This window comes from Palaemon carinicauda, unplaced genomic scaffold (assembly GCF_036898095.1).
Source record: "Palaemon carinicauda isolate YSFRI2023 unplaced genomic scaffold, ASM3689809v2 scaffold306, whole genome shotgun sequence".
NCBI lineage: Eukaryota > Metazoa > Arthropoda > Malacostraca > Decapoda > Palaemonidae > Palaemon > Palaemon carinicauda.
In genome coordinates, this window is record NW_027170729.1 from 72501 (window position 1) to 91395 (window position 18895).

General features: G+C 35.9%; 2 protein-coding genes across 2 annotated transcripts in view; one reads left to right on the forward strand and one right to left on the reverse strand.

Annotated features, from left to right (window-relative positions):
• Window positions 1-18895, forward strand: part of LOC137636467 (actin-related protein 8-like) — a 162146-nt gene that overhangs the window by 60161 nt on the left and 83090 nt on the right. The gene's annotated exons all lie outside the window — the stretch shown is intronic.
• Window positions 1-18895, reverse strand: part of LOC137636466 (uncharacterized) — a 57056-nt gene that overhangs the window by 20304 nt on the left and 17857 nt on the right. Inside the window, exons 2-4 of the mRNA XM_068368895.1 lie at window positions 10933-11038; window positions 6393-6511; window positions 2584-3455 (exon numbers count right to left, since the gene is read on the reverse strand). Of these exons, the coding sequence (XP_068224996.1) occupies window positions 2584-3455; window positions 6393-6511; window positions 10933-11038 (1097 nt within the window). The remainder of the gene's footprint in view (window positions 1-2583; window positions 3456-6392; window positions 6512-10932; window positions 11039-18895) is intronic.

Here is an 18895-nt window from a genome sequence, read left to right on the forward strand (position 1 = left end):
CTTGCAACCGCGCATTAGTGAGGGGAATCTTCCAACTGTGCGTTAGTGAGGGGAATCTTGCAACCACGCGTTAGTGAGGGGAATCTTGCAACAGCGTGTTAGGGGAATCTTGCAACCGCACGTTAGTGAGGGGAATCTTGCAACCGCGCGTTAGTGAGGGGAATCTTGCAACCACTGTGTTTTGGGAATCTCCGCAATACACTGTGGTTACATGTGAACTATTCCATAAGGTAACATTGATCAATTGACCTCTTTTATCTAATCGTGCGGTTGAAAATTTCCTGTATATACCAGGCCTAAGCATAAAGACTATGAGTCCCTTCAATTTCAGATTGAGATATCGTAGAGGAAGGAAGGATAATGACATGGTAGTTGCAAATCAGGGGGTATTGTGAGTATAATACTGTATTGCAAATGATAAAGTCAAATTAGTCTTTTGTTATAGAATTTGGATGTCTAAAATGGAACTCACATAAAAAATAGAGTTTAAATGCACATACCATGTGTCATTCAAAATTTTTTACACAGAGAAAGGAGGTGGACCTCAGAACTGAGATTTGATGAAGAAGAGATTACCCCCATATTATTATTATTATTATTATTACTATCCAAGCTACAACCCTAATTGGAAAAGCAAGATGCTATAAGCCCAGGGGCTCCAATAGGGAAAAATAGCCCAGTGAGGAAAGGAAATAAGGAAATAAATAACTGAAGGGAACAAATTAACAATAAGTCATTCTAAAAAAAGTAATGTCAAAAGAGATATATCATATATAAACTATTAACAACGTCAACAACAAAAATGTCATAGATAAACTATAAAAAGACTCATGTCCGCCTGGTCAACAAAAAAGCATTTGCTCCAACTTTGAACTTTTGAAGTTCTACTGATTCAACAACACGATTAGGAAGATCATTCCACAACTTGGTAACAGCTGGAATAAAACTTCTAGAGTACTGCGTAGTATTGAGTCTTATGATGGAGAAGGCCTGGCTATTAGAATTAACTGCCTGCCTAGTATTACGAACAGGATAGAATTGTCCAGGGAGATCTGAATGTAAAGGATGGTCAGAGTTATGAAAAATCTTATGCAACATGCATAATGAACTAATTGATCGACGGTGCCAGAGATTAATATCCAGATCAGGAATAAGAAATTTAATAGACCGTAAGTTTCTGTCCAACAAATTAAGATGAGAATCAGCAGCTGAAGACCAGACAGGAGAACAATACTCAAAACAAGGTAGAATAAAAGAATTAAAACACTTCTTCAGAATAGATGGATCACCGAATATCTTAAAAGACTTTCTCAATAAGCCAATTTTTTGTGCAATTGAAGAAGACACAGACCTTATATGTTTCTCAAAAGTAAATTTGCTGTCAAGAATCACGCCTAAAATTTTGAAAGAGTCATACAAATTTAAAGAAACATTATCAATACTGAGATCCGGATGTTGAGGAGCCACCGTCCTTGACCTACTTACAATCATACTTTGAGTTTTGTTAGGATTCAACTTCATTATCAACATCAGAGGACTCTGTCATTCTTTATGTAAAAGACTAAAATAAATAATACATTAGAATAATTCCAAATTGCCTTACGATCTTTAAGTTTACTGTCATCCATTATTTACATTGAGCATTATACAGTATAGATCAAGAAAATTTGACTACTGAGGATTGCCCATAACATTCAGTAGTATTAGAGGAAAAAGCAGGATTTTTTTAGATAAAATAGTTTTAGATTTCATCTCTTCAGACATGAATATCACATAAGTTTCTAAGGAAGCCCCCAATCATTATCAAGATATATCTAAACCAGAATGCAAAAAAAACACTACCATCCACAAAATTGCATAATTTTATGAAATTGTAGTTGATGAAAAACTATTCGAAAAATCACCAAGAGATACTAAAAAGGTGTAAAAGAAAGGTTAAACAGAAACTTCAATTTAAAAAGAAATGCATGGAATGAGATTGTTTACTAACTTCATTGAAGTGAAAAAGTGAAAAGGAAGTTTTAAGAGATGGTGGTTACTACCTTACTGAAGGTGTTTATCATTCTATTTAGACAGTCAGCAGTTGTATATTAATGCAGTCATTATGAGGCCTTGAAATTGAGGAAATTCCTGTAAAGTCTTAATAGTTCACTTCCATTTGTTTAAGGGCAATAAATCCTAAGTTTTAGAAATCAGTATATGATGATTTGTATGAAAATGCAATGAAGACATACAGGGTAGCATCTATTGTATGAAAGCATTTGTGAATGCATTGAACTTATTCTGTGTGACTATGATTGTCTCAAGATAAAAGATTACATGGAGCACAGGTGCTTGCATGCAAATTGGCAATTTTTTTTATATGAAGCTTGACAATAACAGCTGCTTTGGGTAATGACGAGAAAAAAGGGCTTTTCTTAGTTCGAAATGATTTATAAAATAAGTTGTGCAAGATATGTAGCATGAATTTTCATAATGCAAAGTTCTAAAGATAAGGCATATAGCAGTAAAAAAAAAAAGGTGATTCACAAGATGGAGCTAACTTTTTTAATGCTTTCATCAAGAAATATGTAAACATCTTACCTCAAATTTAATGGTAATATGCTCCCAGTCTCCAACGTGATTGCCCATATAGATTTCTTCTCCATAGCATTCACCACCTAATGTAGGCTGTAAAATTCTTCCCAGAAAAAATAATGTAGTTGTACAAATTTTTTTGCCTTTATTGTAAGGATAAAACAGCCAGTATGTTACAGTAAATTGTTGAGATTGTTCACTAAATTTATTTTGTTGCTTTGCTTTCCTGTGAAATGCAAACGTATTATTATTAAGTTTCTTTGATGATGATGACACTCCTTCAAGATCTCTTGGATCTTCACTTTCAAATTGAACATTTGTGCTATTAATGGTAGTACCATTACCGCTTCCAGATTCGCTTGATAATGGGCTTGTTTTCAAGGCTGTAATTCCTCTCTCCGGAAATGTGTTGTTTATCTCTCGGTAATTTACCTCTGGAAAACTTTCAAATATATCAGTGTTATCTATTGTACTTATATTGGGCACCTGACCTTGGCTTCCAGTGGCATTTGAAAAATGTTCTAGCTTTGTTTGACTATTTTCTTCGATATTAACACTAATGTTATTCATGGCAGTATAATTTTGATTATATGCAAGTGGAGGATAATCTTTTGATTCATCTTCTTGAACGGCAAGAACTCCACGGATTAAGGAGTAATGTGACATACTGCTTTCTGAAGTATTCTGTGTAATGTCTATATTATCTTCTATTCCCGCATCATTTAAGGATTCTTGGTAGTTGATGTTTCCGTCAGATGAAAGGTTTTTTCCCCTCTTCCCAGGTGCACATATGTTTATCATTGCATATGTTGGTGGTACGTGTTCTTTTCCTGGCTTCTTTCCATACATGAATTGTGGAAGGGGACAGCTTTTACATTCTGAAACACAGTGTGTGGGAATTAAAATGATTGCTGAAAAATTAAAAAGACAATATTTATTTGAAGCAGAAAATTATGTTAAGTCATTCAGAGTAATTATTTCTTTTTTTCTTAAAGATCAACCATTAATGTTAATATTGTATTACAAAAATGCATGCACAATCCAATGTTTTAGCATTAACAAAACAAATTGATAAAGAAACAGATATTGGGGCACAGGTTTTCCTATGTTAATGCCAAGTTGAGATAAAACAAAGACCTATTTTATTCTTTTTCATTATTAGATGATAAAATTCATTAAGTAAATAATCTGAATTTTTGTTATATCATCGCATGAATATGCTGTTGCTCGTTTAAGTGCATTGGGAGTGGGCTTTTCACATATAATACTCTTAATCTTTAGTCTGAGTCTTAGTGGCTTTCTATATGGTCAAGAATTAGAATACAGTACAATATACAATTCCTATTACATCCAGCTAGTGGGGATAAATACTGATTTCAAAGTACAGCAGCACAGTATAACAGGTGATTTTAAATTTACAAGTATCTGCCTTGATCACACTATATGAAAGACTGTTTCTACTCTCAAGTAAAGGAAAAAAAAAAAAACCCTGGAACCAGGAAGTTTATCTTTATGGTACTTCAACACAACCAATTAAAGTGGTTGTTGAAGTTCCCTATTGAATTTAACCATATGATAGATTACCAAATGAGACCTCCAGTACAGCAGTACTTCATTTTATAAGTTTAATCCAGTTTGGGAGTGACCTTCCAACCCAAATTACTCTTAAACTGAGACAAGACTTCTCATAAGAAATAATGGAAGTTCACAAGATGTGTTCCACACCTCCATAAATACACACATACACTCATTTTTAAAGGTGTGTAATGTTATTTTTAAGGAACAAATTATAAGCCCTAACATCATAAATGAATACAAATTAATAAATCCCTATGAAAAGTAGCAATATTGACAAATTAACTCACACTTTACCCTTGAGAAGTCATGGCTGGCATGAGGGAGACGAGAGGAGGAGGACGAGGAAGAAGGGGTTTAATCTTTGGGGAAAGAATCTCCTTCCATGAAAACTTTATTCTGAGTTCTTTCAATTGAACAGAATTCATTATCACTAGCTGCATCACGTGATTTACGCTTGCTGGATACTTGGTTGTCTTTGTTTTACACTTTTTTGACAGGGAGCCTATATAGAGTCGACTGTTTGTTCTTTTCTTTAAAATGTCATGGATATGCAACATCACATTGTTGGTATTAGATAAATTCACTACTCACCTTGACAACTTTACAACACAGCACCAAATGCATTTATGATGAACAAATGTGATGACAACTCAACAAAAAACATGCTGTCACAACTGTACCCAAAAAAAAAAAAAAAAAAAAAAAAAACGGTTCCAAAGATGCTTTTACTAGTACTTGTGGGAGAGTGTAAGAGGTAGGCTCTGATCAAGGAGGGGCTGCTCATGAGCATAGCAAGTGCAAACTTAATATCAGTGGAGTCTTATCAAATGAATTCCCATTGAGCAATGGAGTACTCCAAGGGAATGTGTTGTCACCTTTGTTGTTTATCTTCCTCATGGATTTTGTAATACAAAAACAAACTGTGATTAAAAGCCTATGTGCACTGTGCGAATGGCATATGTGTGCATGTGCTAATCTCGTTAGTACTAGTACAAAAAATGGACATAGGGAGGGAAATTTTTGCTCTCTGACCGATATAATGCTCGTAAACTGATTTGAAATGTTATGCTCATAAACTGAGGTTTCACTGTATTTTAATGCAATTTCATAGTTATGATCCCCTTACATGTGTCCACACTGATAACTTTAGGAATATATGCAAAATACAAGTGTGAAAATTACTTTCCAAGTAAAATATAAATGGCAAGAAAAATGAAAATGGTTATACATTTGCAGTTAAGAAATTGATGAATATGTCAAGAATTAATTCAATGAAAGTCAGTGAATTCCTTAATATTTTTGGTGCGTTATTTAGTGGATTCACAAAGATAAAACAGCGAATACAAGAGATCATTTACAACTATATTAAATTGAATGTGTCCCAACTGAAAAGTCAAAGACAATTATTACACAAGGATTTGAAAGTTCACTTAGTTAGAAGTATCAGTCCCTTAAAACGAACTCACCTCCAAAGAGAACTATTTAAACAAACTATATAATAAAACACAAACTCAGGACTGAAAAAAACATAAAAGTAATTTCAGATATGTTTACAGGATAGCTTTCACAGCTATTTAAAAAAGGATGGAAGAGATTTAAATAAATAAATTTCTAAGCCCTTAGTATAATAAAAGTCTTGGGTTTTCTCCTTTAGCACTGTCTTATATATGCTGACATACCCTAATACTCTCTTGTATTTTGTGTTATATAACTATGGAAAATAGTATTAGTATGACTTTTTTATCAAGGTTAGATACACGTAAGGAAATAAGTGGTCTGAGTGTATTTAAAGAGGAAAGCAAATAATTTCTTAAATTTACATCCTGTGTAAATGCCGCTGGTTAGTATTGATAGGTAAGGCTTAGTAATGGTGTTAAGACATAGTTTACTTCTAAAGTAAATATAATAGAATATAATTTTAGTAGTGTTGATGACTTTACATGACGTTCACCTACCTACATACATTTTAATTTTGTTGGATGGAGGTAAACCTTACCTAGATAAAAAGGGAAAATCTGTGTTATATTTACTAAGCCGTTGCAATTTTTGGCATTGGAATTTTTAAGAAATCCATCCTCATTTCATTACAAGAACCCAACTCCAAGAAATCCATCCTCGGCTACATTATAAGAAGCCATTATACAGTATATGTATCCCAACTCTTAAATCCATCCTCACCTGCTTTATAATGAAAAGCCATTGCATACATATTCCAACTCCAAGAAACCTGATCTCACCTGCATTATAAGAAGCCATCATATGTGTATCCCAACTCCTTCGTCCTTTGGGAAGTGGTGGTAATGTGATTTCTGTTTCTCCATTATCTATAACCAGAAATTCTCCTTTTCCATATTTGCTGGAAATATCAATTTTATAAGTGTTAGATATTTCTAATATTTGCTTACATAATTTTCATTTACATACGAAAGACCAGTGGAACTTATAGATGGCTTTCCAATTTGGGTACATAAACAATGTCTGGAAAAGGGTTGTAATTAAGAAACCAAGTAATAACTAAATAATCCATTTCTTACAAGATTAAGATCTCTCTCCTCTCTCTCTCTCTCTCTCTCTCTCTCTCTCTCTCTCTCTCTCTCTCTCTCTCTCTCTCTCTCTCTCTCTCTCTCTCTCTCTCTCTCTCTCTCTCTCTCTCTCTCTCTCTCTCTCTCTCTCTCTCTCTCTCTCTCTCTCTCTCTCTCTCTCTCTCTCTCTCTCTCTCTTGGTGAAGGACTAAAGAGCAATTATAAATCTGGGGTCTTACGGGTGTTTAAATATAATGTTTATTGCATTTGTGAAAAAAAGTTTGGACATGAGGGTGGTAATGTAGCTAATAATGATAAAGAATCGAAATCAATGATATACAGTGAACCATCCTTATCTGTAGGTATTAAAGCCATAGTCCTTTGTTGATAGCAGATTTTGTAGAAAACAGGATGTTAAAAGTATATTTATGATTTTAGTACTTCTAAAAACCTTTTGAAGTATAATAATACTGTATATGAACAGTACAGTCCCTCTTAATGAGATAATACGTCGACGTAGTTGCTTGGCTTCAGCATGGAACATTATGTTCCATGTTGATGCTTTGTGGCAGGCAAGAGGGCTCTCAAACTGGGGAATTGGTTTTTCTTTCATTACCTTGACTCAGAATCTCTCGGATGCTTTCTCTCTTTCTGGGTATTACTTCAACCTCTTTGGTATTTTATCATCTGTCTCCCACAATGCTGTCCGGCCTCCCTTCTGCTTTTCCCTGTCTAGATTATTGGAAAAGGATACAATTGCTGAGGTTTTGTTTATTTTTAAAACCAATTACAGGAGCTTTAATGATTTTGTCAATTACCCAATAGTATTTGGACCTCAGAAATATCAATATTCTCATAATGAAGTTCTCTACTGCCTCTTCAAAGGAGCTGGCTCATGGATTCCAGCTAACTTTTAGTGGTAGTACTCAACATTCTGACTGCTTTGCCTGCTTCTATGATTAAAGTAGGACAGGTGCAATTTTTACAGTTCTCTCAGTCCCATAAAGATGGTTTGGCTTACACATAAGCCACTAATCATAGTGGTACCATCCCTTCTGGTTAGTGTGAGGAGTGCACAATTGGGAGTCTGCTCTAATTGGGTGTCATTGGGAGAGGAATCAATTCCTCGAAAGGTTAATAAAATGACCTTTAAGGTGTCAGACACTAAAGATTTCCTTTTCCTTAGTCATGTTTTTTGTTTTGTTCATTTTAAATTATTCCCTCCTCACAAAAATTAATAACTGCTACAGTTTCCCCTTCCCTTGGATCCCCTGATGAGCTGCTGTCTGTTGACAATCTCTGCCAATTTGTCCAAGGAAAATTCTGATGACAGCCTAGTCACTGAAAATGATCACTCCTTTATTCATGCCGTATAACACGGTAACCTATAGTCCCATCTTTCCCAGGACTCTGAGAGGCTAATAATTTTGGCAGTAAAAAATGAGATATGAAGGTTCTGTATGTTGTTGGTATTTCCAGGGATATAAATTACAAAATTTGAACGTTAGAAAATTTCATGGGACCCTCAAAGCAGCGTTAATGTCCTGCTGCAATGACTCCAACTGGTTTACTCAGCTTCCCTGGGTCCTCCTGTGATTAAGAACCACTCCTAAAGAAGCTCTAGATGTCTCGGCAGCTGGAATAGTTAATGACAACCCATTGTCGTCCCTACTAAATATTTTCCACTTACAATCTCCTCCGATAATTTCCAGTGCCTACGTCACATTGTGGGAAAATTCACTCCTTGCCAAAAGACTTACAATCCCCTAGCGAAGTAACACATACGGACAGATCTGCACTCAGCAGCACACATTTTTTTACGTAACGACACTAGCAAGCCACCGCTAATGCCCCATTACACGGGCCCTTTCCTTGTGATCCATCGTACACTGAAAGTACTCTTAATGAACATTTGTGGCAAAGAAGTCTGGGTCGCCATTGATCGCCTAAACCCTGCATATCTCCGGCCAGATGACCCGCCTACAGTACACCTCTTTAGAGCAGGGCACCTTATTTCACATGTATGTCATTTTGAAGAGAAGCCATGTACCGCACATTTTCCCATACACTCATACACTAGCGGTTTTGCTTTTTTATCTTATCACTCGCTCTTCTCTGCACTGTTGATAGACCAATCTGTTTAAGCATGCTAGCTTGTGTTTTATTATGTTTGAAGTTTTGTGACCATCTTGCTCGGAAGTCCTTATATATAAACTCGAGGATTATTTAATTAAGTTTAGTTGCGTTCCCCTTGCCTCTCAGTTGTCACCTAACAGCTATCTCTCACAGTAATAAAGGCAAGAGTGTTAGTATTTACCAAACTAATGTAAACCTTTGATGAGCTAGTGGCCAAGCTTGCAAGGGAACGAAAACACACTGTTATCTAGAATTGTGATGCAATCGACCAGGTTTAAGGGTACATCACCAACAACAATAAAATTCAAGGGAATGTATAAAATGCCATTTGCCAAAAAGGGATTTTGACGAAGGAAAAATCTATTTCTGGGCTTGACCTGTGTCACTCCGGGAATGCTCCTTATAGCACCATTTCTAAGGTATAAATACTGCTAGATATACCATAGAAAAAAGTTGCATGGAATGCCAGGAATAAACCCAGCTCGCTCACTCTAATAGAGTGTCGGTATAGTAACTGGGGCGTGTTAGAACCACTACCAGAGGTCCCTTACCAATTAGTTCTCTCCGTCCTCAATATCCCCCAATACTACGAGGTGCCGTTCTACATCCGACTACTGGCCGCTACTACGACCACTTCCACCCCCACCCCTACCACTACCCACGCTTCTTCCCTCATTCCTTTTCTAGCACAGTGATATCCAGACACGTTTGTTTTCATAGCTTCTGTGTTTCTGTGTTTTGAAGATGTCAGACATTTTGGAGATCCCTACTCCCAAGTTAAGTATTGTAATTATCTGTTTTGCTTAAAAGCGCTTACTCTAGCAAGAGGTAAGACATAAAGATCCAGACTACCTACTCAGTCATCTGTTTCACTATCTAGATGTCTTAAACAGTGACTAGGAATGTGGGACTGCAAGGGTATACTATCTGAAGGATCTAAAGTAATAAAATGGATTTTGACGTAGGAAAAATCCATTTTTGGGTGAGATAGCCATGTCGTTCTGATGGAAGGTCCCTTCGGCAGCCTCCTACTGTATAATATTTCTGTGAGTGATATTACAAGAGAATTACCGCCGGGTAACAGGGGGTTCTAACCCCCGGAACGACTATCCGAAGATATCGTGTATAATCAGGGACATTTCCGTAGATAACAATAGATATCTCTTGAGACTCTATGAGAGAAACTTGACTTTGTAGTGAACATTGAGAACCCTTACTAAAGGAACTCTTTGTGTGATTATGACCACTAGATATGAGACTATGGAAATCGGGCTAATGTAAGCAACTGGTCAGGCAAGTAAGACTTGCAGCATACAAGCAAAGACTCCTCGACATTCCAAAAATAACAAAGGAAGTGATAAAATGAGCTTATAAGGCTCCTCATTAACCAAATTGGCTGGTAAATGATTATTGGTATGTCATATGATCTGCAAATATTTTCTTTCCCTTGAACTGGTAACTGCTGTTTCTTCCATGGCTGTTATGAGAATCAAACGTCATCTGTTTTGTGTACGGCATAGAAGCTTACCTCTGTGTGATGTACGCTCTCCAGTTCCATAAACACTGGAGCTTGCAACATATTTCCTCCAAGAGGAATGGTTAGTCATCATGCTCATCACAACTGTTATTTAAACACAGTTCTTTCCCTGAACAGGAATGCTAATAATTCCAACCGAGAACACAATTAAAACATATCAATACTCATCAATCTGGAAGGGGGATGAGTCTTAATCTCACCGCAGTGACAGAATACTGAAAACCATAAAACAGCTGGCGTTCCTTGTCGTTAACAGCTAGTTGTTTCATTACTTTACTAGGGGCATATACCTTTGTTTTTAAAGGAGGGAAAATAGGAATTCTTATTATTAAATTATTAGATAAACCTCGATAAACTGGTTTTCTAGAGAGCAAGCAATATGAACATAAGGGAGGTTAAAAAAATAACAGCTTGCCATTACAGCTATGATACATATATTCCATATTTCTGTAATCATTGTATATGTTTTATGTATATTGCCATTTCTATAATCATTGTATATATCTGATAAAGATAAAGATCATTAGACTTGATTATTATTCTTATGAATATGCAGACTCACAAATAGTCAAGTATACTAACCTTGGTTTAACATGTTGTAGAAAACTTGCTACCGAATGTGGATAAAATTGCTCCTTTGAATGTAGCCACACGATTGGAGCCCACTGATTAGCTAGTTCCTGATATTCTGTAGATAAGTTATTTTGTTATAAATGTTGTTGCAGAATTATACTTTAGTGATGATATTTTTTGTTTCAGGTTAGTGTGATACTCTTAAACAAAAATTGCAGTTAGTAGGTAAGTGTGATGTGTTTTACAGTACGTACATACAGATATATATTTTGCACATTATTCTTCTTGTATTCTGTAAACTTTAATTTATTGCTGATATTAATTTGGTATTGGAAAATTATTCTCCATTTGAATTTAAAACACAGGAAGAATGCAATATGTCAATTTACAAAGACAAACCTATCATTTGTGTACTAAAAGTAATGAGCACAAGACTTATGAAGCAGTGATATAGTATAGTCAGGGCTGTTAGAGAATAAAATAGGTGTTTGTTTCAGATTGTTTCAAAAGCACTAAATTTGGAACATATCATTCTCATATAGACTATTGATTTCTGCTTAGAGTCAAGACATATGAGGCCTGGGAACTGCATAACACCGAGATGAAACAATAAATGCCATCTCTTGATTTATTCCAGCATTTTTCAATTATATGCCATTAATTTGAAAAATCATACAATTTCAGCAGTTTTAGACCTTTCGATGGATTACAATATCAATAATTTTTAGCAGAATATAATAAGAGAGTAACGAAAAGAGACATATAATAGATTTCTATATAAAAATAGATGGATTATACATTGGGTAGGATAACATTAATATTTTTATACTTTAATCTCTTGAAAATAATTAAAACTCAAAAATACTTTATAATTTGTTAAATGTTCTTAGCAGAAATATTGCAACTAATATAAATTTGTTTAATATTGTGAGTTTTATAACATTGTTTACAATACTTCAGAACCGATTTTTCGAATTGAATATTGTAAGATATTTATGCATTTCAAATATTAATTGGAACTAAACTATTTCAAAACCATATGACAAAAAAAAGGGGGTGGGAGCTGCGTTCAAAGGAATGAGAAGCAGGAACGTATAGGGGCACTCGAAGGTGGTAGGATGTGTAACGGCTCCTTACTTATCCTTCCCCTTAGTGGATTAGACTGGGTAAGGTCTGTTTGGGGTGCAGATATCTATGGTTATCTTTGGATACGTCCCTGATTATACACAATATCTTAGGATAGCCGTTTCCAGGGGTTGGAACCCTATGATACCTGATGGTAATTCTCTTGTAATATCAATCGCAGAAATATTATACTGTAGAAGTTGACAGAAGGAACTTCCATCAGGACGACATGGCTATCTCACCCAAAAACAGATTTTTCCTACGTCAAAATCCCTTTTATATAGAAAAAGATGGAATATACGTAATATATCAAACTTGATAAGACAAATTTCATAGTGAATGCTAACATGTTATTACAATTAAAAAAAATTAGACTAGTGTGTCTGTTTACAAATCTTCAGATTTGATATTTCCTGTTGAATATTGAAAACCATTCATGAATTTTGGATAACATTAGCAATAACTAAACTACTTCAAAATCATAAGCAAACAAACAATGACAATAATAATAATAATAATAACAATAATAATAATAATGATAATGATGATGATGATAATAATAATATTAATAATAATAGTAATAATAATAATAATAATAACAATATTAATAATAATAATAATAACCAATATTTACAATATAACTTAAGGTGATGTAGATGAATACATGTATTTTCATGTAAAACTGAATTCATTGTCCAAATTCACTAAACATAATGACATTCACTTCAGTGACCAAAACCCATGTCGTCTTCATCCCCATTATTATTGGATCCACCTTCACACTTACAGAGGTTAATGTATCTCACACTAGCTGTGTTATCTTACACCATCCTTCACAGGACTTGACACAACTGCAGCACAATAATACCTGACAGGCAGACGAAGTATCGGTGAGAGTACTCCTTAAGGGTTGTCATTCACCTTTGTCATCTTTCTGCCATCCACAACCACTAGAATTAAGGACAGTTGCTTTACTCCAGAAATAAACTTGCTTGTAATAATGCTAGTTCCACACGTTGGAACAGTTCTACCTGGTTTGCTCGGATATTCTCGATAAACCTGCATCCATTTGTAAATAATTGATGTCTTACTTCATTTTTTCCCATTCGTATGGGGTAACACGGTTGCCTTCTTTTGAAGGACTTTGCTTTGGCTTTTGGGGTGGACTGTAGTCCCGACCGGCTGCCCTGCCAGACATCCCATAGACCCCGGGAGCGTATGTTGTTTTGCATTTCTTTTTGTACATAAGTATGCATAAGCCGTCAGTTCTATTCATATGAGGTTTTGAGTTAATGAGGGTAGGATCATTTGTAGAAGCAATCAGTATGTTAGTGAGGTCTGGAGTTTATTCCAAGCTGCCCAAACTGACTTTTTTCCATGTCCAAGAAAGTGAGATGTATTACAACTAGTGAGGCTATGGATTAAGGCAAGTGCCAAACATGTTGTTTGTCCAAGACTTGAACATAGATGAAATGCAGTATCTCAATATTCTCCCAGTGCCAAAACCTATCCAAAGCTCTTCTAAGATCAATGGTAATAAAATTATGGCCGGCCAATTCCATATCACTATCAACAGTACAAATATACGTTTTACTGTGCCCCTCTTTTTTGGTTGTGCTAAATGAACAAAGATCCTGGTGTTAGCTTCAATATTGTTGCATGGGCTGCAGATCAGCTAGTTCATATGATCTACCAGAGAGCACTTCATCAAGGTAAGTACTGAGGAGAAGTTTGCCATCCATTTAACAATGTTAGTGCTTAAGATCCAAAAAAGAAAAATCCTGGTTTTCAACATATCTCAAGAATCCATTCCAGTCACCTGGATTTTTTGTGCTTCCATCACCAATTCTTGTTCTAGCACTCGTTCCACGACTTAGTTGTGTCTGTGAGTGTAGGTTATCTTTATCTGGATAAGTATCCCATAAAGCATCAATGCATTGGGTACATTTTGTTATTTGAGTTTTAAAATATGGGTTAATGTGTAGTATGACAAACGCACTGAAGGTGTTTGTTTTTGTTGGGAACACCATGTGAACAACTACTACCATGTTAAACACCACAGCTGTAACTCTAGAATGACTTTCAGGTCAGTCTGTTGATGCCTGGATACATTGAAGAATGTGTGGTTTTACACCTGTTCGAAGCATACCTCTGTCTCCTAGGTTTGGCAGTTCTCGCTGATTCTCATATTTGAAGAATTCTGTTAGACTTAATCAGGGCATGAGTGAAGTGAGGGGAAGAGTTATTTAATCGAATAACTCTTCCCCTCACTTCACTCATGCCCTCATGCAAGTCTAACAAAATTCTTCAAATATGATGGGCTGAGCAATGATGGTGGGGTGATTATCCACCCTGGCAGGTTCAGTCATACCACTAGGCCCAGTTCTGAGAGAGCAGACTAAGACTGGACTTCTGTAAGCCTTCTTCTTGATTTCCGTTATATCTCATTTTACTCTATCCGAATTTTGTTGATGACCACCATTCGAACATTGACCAGATTTAGATGCCATCACCCTCTGGCAGACCCCATTGGGTGCAGACTTAGTCTGTTAAGAGCCGGGCTCCAGTGATCCAGTTTTGAGTCTTCCATATTTGCAGATAAGGGGTGATGCCAGACATTGGAGTCGTCGGTAGGAGGGGAACTACCCTCACTGACCAGTGTACGCCCACCTAAAGAGAGGCAGTCTCTCTAATAATGTACTGGTCTCTTATGAAACCTCTTTTCATGTTGAGTGACATGGGATACGAGGACTGACACCCTCTAATAAGAGGTGGATAATCCGGCTTGCTACTTGCTTACAAACCAACCCCTCTGTAGACAACCTGGAAACTGAAAAGGACCATTCTACTGATGTTCAAAAACTAAGTAATTTGGGTAACAGGGAAACTCCAAATTCTCCATGTAACCAAAATTCCCATAGAAACTGATTACTGTGTGCTGTATGAAGCATTTCAATGTTATGGTAGTATGAAAGAAATTCGAATGAGGCTTGAATATGACAAATTGAATTCATGGATATCATTGGTTATTCATGATGGAGCATTTAATGTAGTCAGTAACATTATGAACATTAAAATCAATAATTTGAATATCAAGGGTGCTTTTTGAGATTGGGTACCTAAGGATCTAGATATATACAAGCCTGCAGATTGGAGTGATAGAGATATAGAGGTGATCGTACCCTCCCAGAGAAAGCCAAAATCACCAAAGTGGCTTATTGCTCAATCAAAAGGGAATACAGGAAATTATTTTAAGATATGTAAATTTCTTCAAAAGAAAATAGGTACCATCCAACCACGAGATATATCTCGTTTTGGAAAAAACAGTCTCCTCATAAGTGCCAAATCAGAAACTCAGTCTGTTATACAATGCCATTTAAAGACAGAGAATGAAGACATAAAATTGGATGTGAAACCCCATCTAAACTTCAGTTATAAAAGGGGAGTAGTTTTCAATAGAGACTTATATAGGGGAGTAGTTTACGGAAGAAGAGATACTGGCCATGTGTCCTTTAACTGTATGGAAAGTGCATACAGTCCCTGGAACATCAATGATTATCCTTACTTTCCATGATGCTATGTGCTTTTCCACATTTACATAGGAAATGAAAGGATTAATGTTCGAACTCTTAAGCAGAAGCCACTGCAATGTTTTATTTGCTGTAGATATGGGCATTCTTCTAAAGTTTGCAAGAATGAAAAAATGTGTAGTACATCCTCCAATGTTTACCATGGAGAATGTATAGTAAGGGCCAATTGTTTAAACTACAATTTGAATCATAAATCTAGTGATAGGAGCTGCCAGCAATATAAGTTAGAAAAGGCTGCCCTCAATAAATCATGTATCGAACATGTAAGTGTGGGGTATGCCAAAAGGCTATTGAGTAAATCAACAAGCTACGCAAAGCAATTGAAATCAGGAGGAAAAATGCAACGGGAGACATCCAACCCACCTATTACTGCCAGTATTTCCCAAAAAAGAAATTCGCCATCTTCTGATAACATGCTGCATGATAGGGCAAAAAATATCACCTAAGGCTTTGCCCACCTCTGTTTAACCTTTGTCTCCCATTACAAAGGATAATACTAACCTCTCTCAGGCTATTTCTTTGCCTGATTTGATAGAGGTTTTTCACCCCTTCCATTAAGAACACCAAATTATGACATCAAATAGATATGATGTTCTGCCGGTTGATATTTCAGATCAACAAGAAAACGACTTAAATTAATAAAAAATTTAAGTTCAAGTCTACAATCCCCTTCAAGAATTATGTAAAAAGAATATTGGAAAGGCAAATGTAAAACCTAACATATCAAAACCCTCACTTAGAAGCCTACAGGAAATATTGTTAAATAAAAAAAAACTGCCAATGGGAAGACTTCATCCAAGATGTCTTCCAGAAAATAAACCTTTATTTTTTCCTCCATTTTGCAATAGAATTTTCAGGGTTTAAGGGCCAAATATGAAGAACTTAGCTCCTAATCCGTAAGCATTCCCCCATAATTATCTGTCTACAGGAGAGCAAGATTGATGCTAATACTCCTTGTCCTCGAGAGTATGTTAGCTATAGAACACCATATGATCAACAAGCAGGGAACCATGGTGGAGGTCTCATATACATTCGTCAAGAAGTTCCCAAGTATCTTAGTCTATTTGTACACCTCTGCAGGCAGTGGTTGTACCGATTGATATAATATGCTACCAGTACTTACCTCCAAATGATGATATTTTTTATGATAATTTAGTAGAGGTGATTCAACAGTTCCCTCAACCTTGTCTTTTACTTGGAGATTTGAATGGTATACATCCTTTGTGGGACATTGTTTTGGCAAGCACAAGGGGCAATATTCTATCTTCAATTGTGGAAAATGAGGATGTCGGACTCCTTAATACAGGAGAGCCCACACACTTTCATGTTCAGACAGGTACTTTGGCATGCATTTACCTTTCAATTGCAAGCTCTAGCTGTCTAATAGATTTCGATTGGAGAACATTAGATGATTGGCATACTAGTGATCATGCACCAATCATTATAAACTCCAACAATAATCCACCTGTATAGAGATTGCTAGGATGGAAACTTGACAAGGTGGGATAAATTTTGTGAGCTAAGCAAAATTGAACCAACTGAAGTTAGCAATACTCTGGATGATCATTTCTACAATGTATCATGCATGTATGAAGCAGCTCCTGGTCACCAGTATAGGAGTATTGAAGATTGGAAAATTTTAAATTCTGCAACATTTTTACAACCTGATAAGGATAGGTTTTTAGTAGTATTTGTCGACCAATTGCATTGACATCTTGTTTATGTAAGATTATGGAGAAGATTGTCAATGCAAGACTGGTGTGGTACTTGGAGAAGATAGGTATTTTATCACCTATCCAGTGTGAATTTTAAGAAAATGCACCCAACAACTGATTTATTGACACGACTCAAGTCCTGTATTTGTGAAGCATTTGCTTCAAAACAGCATCATGTAATCTTTTTTTTACATCAAATAGGCATATGATACTTCATGGAGATATGGTATGCTTAAAACTATTCATAATTTGGGGTTGGGGGGGGGGGAGCTACCATTGTTCATTCAAGCATTTGTTTCACATAGATTTTTTTAAAGTTAGAATAGGTATAACTCTGTCAGAGAGGAAATGTCAGGAAGAGGGAGTTCCTCAGGGTAGTGTGTTGAGTGTAACCCTATTTGCATTAGCCATTTATGGGATATCTTCTGTCATTCCAAAAGATATTCTCTTAACACTATTTTTAGATGATCTTTCTATATCATTTGCTGGAGCTAGAATGGCAGTGGTTGAGAGAGAATTACAACTCTCTGTCGACAAAATAATTTAATGGGCTGATATGTATGGATTTAAGTTTTCAACAAGCAAAACTGTTGTTGACCATTTCTGTCATATTCGGGGAGTACATCCCAACACGGATATGTACATCAAAGGTCAATGTATACCATGCGTAAGTGAAGTTAGATTCTTAGGTTTGATCTTTAATTGTAGGCTTACATGTGTTCCGCACTCAAAAGTGTTGAAAGTTAAATTTCTTGAGGCTCTGAATCTTTTGAAAGTTTTGACCCATACATCATGGGGCACAGACCGCAAAACTATTTTAAAATTATACGAGGTCTTAATTTTTAAAAGAATTAGTTATGGGTGTGAAATATACCCTTCAGCCACCCCAAGCCAATTAAAGATTTTAGATTATATACACCATCCTGGTATAAGCTTGGCCAGAGGAGCCTTTAGAATTTTGCGTATCCCAAGCTTCCTTGTCGACGCTGAAGATTCACCTTTAGAACTTTACCAAAAGTCTTCTATTGTTCGGTGTTGGTTTAGGTTGCAAAACCTTCCTAATTCTTTAGCCTATCAGACTGCAAGCCTTGTAAGGCACTCAACATACAATGAGTTGCGCCCAAAATCTCCTCAACCTTATGGTTTTCAGGGGAAGTAATTGATACAAAGTCTTGATATAATTGGAAATAAGGTGCTTCCATTTAAGATATTGTCAATGCCTGCATGTAAATTACCAGAGATATCTTTTTGTAAATACTTTATTAGTGGTAAAAAGAATATGACTAGCTTAGAAGCCAGGTCTCTTTTTATGGAACATGTTGCTGAACATATGGAATAAACTTTTATATACAGTATACTGATGGCTCTAAATCTGATGCTGGCATAGGATTTGGAGTCTGAAGTAATGCTTTTAATTGTAGAGGTGCACTTCCTCTAACATCTTTTATATTTACTGCCAAGCTGTTTAGCACACTAACTTCTATTGAGAGAATAGTATTGGAGGAGGAGGGTAATATTACCATTTTTAGTGATGCAAGGAGT